This window comes from Limulus polyphemus, unplaced genomic scaffold (genome assembly GCF_000517525.1).
Source record: "Limulus polyphemus unplaced genomic scaffold, Limulus_polyphemus-2.1.2 Scaffold764, whole genome shotgun sequence".
In the NCBI taxonomy this organism is placed as follows: Eukaryota; Metazoa; Arthropoda; class Merostomata; order Xiphosura; family Limulidae; genus Limulus; species Limulus polyphemus.
In genome coordinates, this window is record NW_013666374.1 from 95212 (window position 1) to 104493 (window position 9282).

General features: G+C 31.2%; 1 protein-coding gene across 1 annotated transcript in view; it reads right to left on the bottom strand.

Moving 5' to 3' along the window:
* LOC106460397 (myosin heavy chain, non-muscle-like) overlaps positions 1 to 9282 on the bottom strand; it is a 187260-nt gene that overhangs the window by 64257 nt on the left and 113721 nt on the right. The window contains exons 5-8 of the mRNA XM_022387112.1: positions 7640 to 7732; positions 5631 to 5694; positions 4296 to 4394; positions 1811 to 1954 (exon numbers count right to left, since the gene is read on the bottom strand). Coding sequence (XP_022242820.1) covers positions 1811 to 1954; positions 4296 to 4394; positions 5631 to 5694; positions 7640 to 7732 — 400 coding nt within the window. The remainder of the gene's footprint in view (positions 1 to 1810; positions 1955 to 4295; positions 4395 to 5630; positions 5695 to 7639; positions 7733 to 9282) is intronic.

Genomic DNA, 9282 nt, shown 5'->3' on the forward strand with positions numbered 1-9282 from the left:
ACGCTGTGTATATATAGCTGCGACCAGAGAAGTGGAAAGAGAGTAAAAGTAAAGTCATGTGAAAGAGAAGTTTGTTCAAGGAAAAGTTAGAAAACATAAAGTTAACCATCATGGGAGTGAATAGCCTAATGGTTAATATGTTAGAGTGAAATTAACAGTTTGAACGAGATAAGGGTGTTCTAAGCTGTGTGGACTTTGACTAAAGGCAAACGATTATTGAAAATAAAAAGAGCAGACGATTATTGGAAGTATGAAAAGAAGACAATTATTGGAAGTTAAGGATACAACCATGGTAACTCATGTGACAGCGTTAGTGAATTATACCTGGATACTATTGCAATAAAAATAGTTTGGCTTGTCAACTGAATTCTAAAGCAATTGAATTGGCCTAAGTGGACTTTTGACAAGAAGAAAAGAACTTATTGTATTTAAGATACAACTATGATATCCATACTGTAATGAATTTTGTTTAAGTTTAACTTGTTTTAAATATCTATATATTATTTTAAAAACAAATGGAGTGCGTGCTGTTCGTTTATTGTCCAATTTATTGCCAACAAGTCATAGACACCTACTTTAGAAGAATCCTTAGCCTAACACACCCATATGTTTACATTACTATATATACTACTAAAGAGTAGTTTTTGACACAAACACTACATACCTTACTCTCTTATAATGTGTATTTCTTATCTAAAAAACTAAAAAAATATTCTGTGTTCTAATCTGAAACTTGCTAAATCCATTGATGTCATCCTGAGTTTGTTAGTTTCAGTACCTGATCCTGTCAAGAAAATTATTTACTGTTAATAGGATGATTGTATTTTATCCTATGTTGCCTTGTTTATACAAAGAGCAGAGATACTTCTTCACTGTTGTTCCAATTTTCTTATTAGTCAGCTACGGAAAGAAGCTGCTTTGTGAATACAGATTGAAACTTTTAGGGTAGATTCTTTCTGATCTCAGAGAAGACAAGATATGTTTTTGATTTATGACTTACTGGTGCATGAAATCTCATCTGGTTTGCATGATAATTTTTTCTGCTGCTGATTGTGTATTTATTTCTTGCTACAATCAGTTTGATTCTTCCATTTATTTTATTTCACATTTATCCATCGCAGTGCAATAATTCTGCCACTTAAACATTAATTTTGTAATCTTAAACCCCTCTATTTTTTTAAATAACGGGTTTTATTTTCATTCTGATTTCAACACTATATAGTGTGTCCTTCAATCCCTTGCAAAATATCACATAACTCACCCTTCTGCATACTAGACCCTCAGAATCTTAGGTTTTGCAGAGATTAGGTAGCTGTGAGCTGAGTTTAATCTTGAGATTACCACAATTCATTGTATAGAATGCATTCTCCAAGATAACCATAACAACCATGGAACTGACTTCATGATTATATTCACACAATATAAATGCAAGTCTTATTAACATCTTCCTGAAGGAAAGCACATGATAATAAATCTTTTAAATGAGTTATTGGTACTGAATAACATTTAAAAAACTGTAAAGGAAACCTCGTATTAATATTTTCCTGACACAAACATGACAATCACATTTTAATGTGCTAATAAGACCATAAGCATATATAGAACAACACAAGTGTAAGCCACGATATAATAGTTTAATGTTGGAAAATTCACGATATGTGAAAACATATATATGTTTTAACCCATTCACTGCAGCAAGGATAAATATTTCCCAGTGTACCGGAAATATACGCCCCAGCCACAGTGAAAGGGTTAAATGTTTTATTCAACATATAACCACATTTTCAACTCATCTAAACATATATCTTACCACTTAGATCTTCCTGAGACAAGCCCATGATTTCCATGGCTTTAACTGTACTTTTGAATTCTTGGCTTTCAACAATTCCTGGAACTTGGATATTCCCATTGGAAAAGAATTTGTAATTTTTCATGTCTTCCAGAAGGTATTCTTCTGTTTATTAAAGTAGTGGAAGAAATTATTTAACTTGCATTAAGTTTCACCCCAAATATTTATTAAGTTTACAGCAATAAAGTAAATTATCTAATTGCACTCAAAACTTCCAATAATTCTTCTGTTTATAACTAATAAAAAAAATCTAACAGCACTAATTCCTCTTTTGTTTACAACAATATTTTATTTACAGTAGTAGAATAAGATATCTAGCAGCCCTAAATTTCAAACTTTTTTTCTTGTGTTTACAACAGTAGAACAGATTACTTAATCTGCACAACATTTTTAACAAATATGACTGTAATAAAATTCTAACAGTTTACTGCACAAGTACTTAAACACAGGAGTTTCTACACATTAAACATCAGTTTTTTACTCTGAATTCATTATAAAACTGATGTGATAAAAATCAGGTAATAATTACAGTATAAAAGAAAGAAAATGATAACTTAATGGATATCTAAATCATTCTTTATAATATCTTTACCTAAACATAAATTATTGTTAAAGGATCAAAAATTCATGTTTGTTTTTCAAAAGGAAGGATATTAAACCTACATAGGAACTATGGTAAAAATCACAGAATGTCAAATTATTTTAAAAATTACTTTTCATAAGTATCTCAAATAGCAGAGCCAAAATATATCTAGATTAAAATCAACAATGTTAACCTGTAGTAAAAAAGTGTGTGAAACTTCCCAGTTTTCTAGTCAATGTTAGTACTCAATATTTTCTGAAAATATCACTTTTCTAAAAATCACAAAATATAAAACATATTAAGCAGACACTTGATAGTGAAATACATTTCTGTAACTAGCTGAGAATTGAGAGCTGTAGTTTTGAGTTGTGACATCTCTCATCAGTCCAACATCAATGTCAAAGAATATTATCCAGCAAGACTTTGTATGATTTTTACAAAGGAAAAGTAAAAAAGATTATTATGAAAAGATTAAACAAAATTTTCTACTAATTTACTACTTTTCTTTTACATAACTAAGGTTATTAAAGCTGATGCACACGGAATTGGTACTGAAGTTTCAGCTAGCCATATTTTGGGTTTTGAGCTTAATAGCTTCATGCTGTCAGTCTTCTTAAGGATTACTTACTTCACGAGGTCCAACAATAACAAAGAACAAAAACCCTTTTTACATATTAATTCTTAGTAATGGCTTAACCTTTATGACATTAAAAAATATACTAAGAATAGAAACAGAATTTGTAATTTAAAATACGAACACTTTCACAGTTTAGATTTTATATGTAACTTATAATCACTTTGAAACATATTCCTATGTTAAATACATCAACAACAATAGCACAGAATACATTAGCAACAATAGCACATAATACATCAGCAACACTAAAACAGAATTTAACAGCAACAGCAGCACAGAAAAAAAATCAAGACTACTAGCACAGAACACAATTACTATAATGTCTAGTAGTAGCTTATTTGTAATATAAACAACAATAAAACTAGATGAAACACATAATTCCATCACTTTTTTTGGAACATTATAGAGTTTATAACTGACTTCATTTTCATTATGTATAGAAAAATACTTAGAAATGTACTACATTATGCAACATAGGATGAAAACATTCATTTCATAAAATACATTTGAAGATTAAAACCAACAGTTATGGTAGAGAATATGGATACCTTTTATAAGTTATTGCTAACAGCTCATATACTTTTATTAGCTAAGTAATTAAAGCAAAACAACAGGATTATTCACTTATTGTAGATTAAGATCAAAATGTTACTGTAACACAGAATATATGATATTTATTTGTGATAATATTAAATAAATATTATTAACATACTTTTTTTTTACCTTCTTTAAGTATACCTATATTATGACTAACACCTGTAACTTTGGATCCAAGTGGGTACAGGTTAGTTATTATATGTAACTTATAAAGAATATTGAAAGATCAGAATCAACATTCATTAATATTACACTTTTTATCAAGATTATTATTTATGAGCTATCATCATGAAACACAATATACCTAGAATAAAACTAGCAATGCCTCATAATAAATATTGTCTTACTTAACATGAAACACAATATACCTAGAATAAAACTAGCAATGCCTCATAATAAATGTTGTCTTACTTAACATGAAACACAATATACCTAGATTAAAACTAGCAATGTCTCATAATAAATGTTGTCTTACTTAACATGAAACACAATATACCTAGAATAAAACTAGCAATGCCTCATAATTTCTTTTTAAAACAGTTTACAGCCATGTTAAGTAAGACAACATTTCTAGGTTAAAACATAAAATACAAGAACTTTTTACACATGTTCCTTTACAAACTGCTTACTCTTCTGTTCTGGAGAAGCACCATTAAGCAGTTGATAAAATATGTGAAAGGTGCGTTCATCTTTTGCTTGACGAATGGCTCGAGATTTTTCCAAAAGATCTGAACTACATTAAGGTAAAAAGACTATTCTTGTGATACTGAGTTAGTAAAAACTGTCTTACTAGCACACATTATGGAGTTAACCTTCTAACTCAGTACAGCACTTGTGTCTGGTGTGATCATGCTCTCAAAAACTAGTAAATGCTAGTGGGTTAATCCTTTAGTACAGTTCTTAGAACACCTGTCTGGTATGCAAGAGGTGCAGGTTGAAATCTTGCATGAGGGAGACAAATAAAAATTGGATTACTACAACAAAAACTTGCACCCAACTGGTGATTGTTCCATGACCCAGAGATAACGTCCAAGGATGGGTCTTGTTTATGGGAGGAGAAGAATGTGGTAGTTTGAGTTACCTCACTAGAAGTGCTCAGCTGATCCATCGTTTGTCTGACATGGGAGAAGTGCAGGTTTGATCATAGATTATCAAGGATGGGTCTTGTTTATGGGAGGAGAAGAATGTGGTAGTTTGAGTTACCTCACTAGAAGTGCTCAGCTGATCCATCGTTTGTCTGACATGGGAGGTTTGATCATAGATTATCAAGGATGGGTCTTGTTTATGGGAGGAGAAGAATGTGGTAGTTTGAGTTACCTCACTACAAGTGCTCAGCTGATCCATCGTTTGTCTGACATGGGAGGTTTGATCATAGATTATCTCACCAATAAAGCATATATACATATAGTATCAAACATAATCACAGTAACACATAGAAGTCACATATAAGTTACAAACAATGAGTAACTACAATTAAATGGTCAACTTATAATTAATAAAACATATTATTACAGAAAAGCAAGTAAGTTGTACAATGCTCTAGTATTCTGCATTAAACAGAAAGTATATATTGTGTTTTATACCACCATATGTTTATCAGTGTATCAAGGTAAAAAGTTTTTCAGAATGCCTTGTACTACTTCCAACAATTCAACCAATTCACACTTTACAGCGTAATTAACCGAAAACCATAAAAATGCCCTATCTCCCCATTATAAAAAATGCTTCACAGTGATCCAGAATCCGGGTCCGGATTTGGATCAAATTTGGGGAGGACTTTCCCATACTGTCTTTCCATTTTGTGTAAAATTTTCGTTTACGTCGATCTAATAGTTTTTAAAATATGCACATGGAAACACACACACACACACACAAACCTGATTGCAATACCCTCACGGGGCAAGGGTAAACACTGATTTTTAAACATCTGTCGTGATAAAATATAATATTTCACTAAAGGATACAGGTTTCAATGTTGGCACCCGCAATAAATCCAGAGGCATCAAAATTAATGCGAATAAACTTTCCCTAATATTTTAAAATAAAAAGAACATTGTTAGCTTGAAACAGGAAACAGTATTTGAAATTTTAGATTATAATTAAGTCAAAACTTAAACTCAAATAAATAGTTCCACCTCATTCAAAAGAAACTGAAACAGTCTTACTAATTCCTATATATAAAATCTTAAGCATGTATTTCCTAAAAACTAACAGTATATTCTAAATATCACTTATACATTAATCTATGAAACATAAATAGTGGTAGTTAACCAATATTCATCTTATACCCATTAAAATTAGTTACTACCTAATGATAATACACTCAAAAATCAGAAGAAGGTTAGATAATTATCACTTATTCACAGCATATACAAGTAAATAATGATTAAGACAGCAAAACACGAGTCTTGTTTGAATTATATATGTTTTTTAAGCATACTAAGTTAATATACAAAAGAATTTCATAAAATAAGAGCTTATTTCAACACTGAAACACACAGACAATGAATCAAAAATTATGATTTCTTTTGTATTACTAACTCCTAGAACACAACTATGAATATCACATTCTAATTTCAAGTTGTTACATACTGTTGAAGTCCAAGTTAGCCCATTAGAAGTTGACCTATTTCAGGAACTGTGTGATGCACAACAAGACTGATTTTTTGTTTTCAAGAAATATACTTATTTCAAAGTTATAAAACTTAAAGTGGTATTTGAAGAAAAAATATAAGACAATAGTTTTCAAATTTGATGCTCAAAAACTAGCATATTTGTTCTGTATCACATATTTCACAGTGCAAGCTGAGGCCCTTTACTACATGATGTACACAAGCTGCTAAGCTCATAATTCTATACAAATCAACCCAACTGGAAATGGCAGGTTATTAGCCACTAACAATACTTCTACAAGCACCCCTCCCCTTCCATTAATCAAACGTTTGTTAGTTTCTTATAGACTTCAGGAAAATAAAGAAAGAAACAAAAAAAAACATAAGTGTGTACTCTTCAAACTAAAATGGAGATACATACAAGAGCTCTTAGTGGTGGTGGTGGTTAACAATACATTTTACTTTAATGAAGTTACAATATCATTATAAACTACAACTTTTGAATTTAACTGAAGAATTTCACAGGAGATTACCTCACTACAAATAACTGTTTTGACAATAAAAATGTCATACCTACCTTATGGTCCACAAGACCAAAGTAAAGAAATGTTTGAACTGGAGATGACACATTATTAACCACTTACAATATTCCTACAACCATACCCACCCTCAATTAATCATGGTTCATTAGTTTCCATTTCTCATGTACCAAACTTAATACACTGGAACTCTTTAAGGGGAGTCAAACAGCTATATGAGGTATACGAAAACTCACTGTGGTACAGTATGCAGTTAAAACAAAATGTTAGTGAAAAAAGCAGATGTGCTTTAGGTTAGATCATGGTGAGCAGATAAACCTTGAAACGTTACACTTGTCCATTGAACCATTTTTGGTGGTAATCATGTTTTCTGGCTAATTCAAGGCAAAACATTCCTATTAATAGTCCTGTAATATCACTCATTATTCTATCAACATTATGAAACTACCTCTGCCAAACTGGGGTCAATTACACCTCTACTTTCTTGTGAAATATACTCAGGTTTCAGTTTTGATTAAAACCAGTTTTCTTTGACCAGTATTATTTGTGTGCAAGTAAATTACTAAAACAAATAACATACAAAAGAATGCTGTTCCGTTCCTATGGTACTATGACAACATCACAGCTATAATAAGTATCACTAACTTAGTGCAGATAATTTATTCTGCCTACATTTTAGCCAACATTAATTCTTACCTGATTATGAACTATTATACTTTCACAAATACCGTACGTGTATATACATATAAGTACAAAGACTGATTATTCTACTACAAAACAAGAAGCACACGAATTGCAAAAAAGTTAGAATAGTTTGCTTACAAATCTTGAGGAATTGTCATTTTTAACTGTCTTGGCATTTCCAAAAGCTTCCAAAATAGGGTTGGCCTGCAAGAGTTGTTGTTCTAGTTCACCCTATAATTAAGAAAAGTGTCTTAACATATAATAACTGTACACACACATGCTTTGGTATTGAGTGAGAACAAAAATTAGAAAACCAAAAGAAAATTTACTCTAGGATGTAGAAAATACAAGAGGACCCCCGAAAAATCAAAATACAATATCTTAATAACAGGTTTACTAACTCCACTAAATTAGATTTATTACCAATGAGGCAGGCCAATAAAACCACACATCTCCACAAACTCTTACAGATTCCTCACTGTATGTGAACCCTGGCTTCCAAGACCATATTTGAATAGATCGAAGGCATAAAACGTCCAGTGGAGGTGCTAAACGGAACATTGCACATATATGTTGCGATTCCAGTTTCTTCAGCCATCATTTTCATTTAAAAAAATAGTCACTGATTTTTGAGGTGTGGCTGGAAGTTTGTGAGCATTTATCTACTTCAAATCCTTATTATTATCTTGTCAGCATATACAGCTTAATCATAAAAGTTTAATTTTTTTAGCACAAAGGATTCTCTTTCATAACTATGGCCTTCACTCTATGGATGATGGGCATCAGCACTGCAACAGATAGGCTAAGGGTATGTTATAAATGCTCTGCTGTATGAGTTTTTCTGCTTCCATAGATAATATTGAAAGTTCTCTTCTTTGGAAATGTGTGTTCTTTGGCTTTATGTCATTTAACAATCTTGCTGTATGAATAACCTTTCTTAGAAAAGGCTATTACATAACCTCAAAGAACAAATTTATCAATGGTGGCATGAATAGATATATATAGAAATAATAAAAACTTGGCCACAAACCTAATAAAGAGCTGCTATTAAGTATGTCACCAATGGCACCATGGTTCACACCTGCAGTGACATGCCACAGTCACAGTTCACACACTATTGGCAGAATGAAATTCCCAGACTTATCTCAGATCATTCCCTCCACCAAAATATGCTAATCCCTAATCATTTGATCTGTACTTTTAATGTACCATTTACCTAGAATAAAATGTAAAATTGTAAAATATTGTTCAGGTGCTTTTTGATAAAGATGAAAGAATTGTGTGTTAAGAGTCTAGTCTGCTTGAATGTCATCTTGCAAAGTTTCGATATAATCAATCGTGCCCTTCTCAGATTGTTCAGACACAACTTCAACTTTATAAATAACATTCAAAGGCAGTTTTTCCATTTCTTTATTATAGTTCTTACCAATCATGATTTTTAATATTGATTTTAACCATAGAAACGTTATTAAAACATAAAAAAAACTATACATTTTAACTTTATTTGGGCATTATTTAAATAAATAAATAAATATTTAGTGCAGTAGTACCATTAATATAAAACAGTTGGGTTATATATTACTATTACGATATTGTTGCGTATCTGCTTGTTCGTTAGTTTCCGGTATAAAGAGGAACTTCAGCGATACAAGTCCTTTCTTAATTAAAACTAGTTTATTCTTTCTCGTTACAACTTTTAGTAATACACAATATTTCCACAGTCAATACATTTGCAACCTCGATAACAAAACACACACTTTATATTACCGTCACTACCGTTC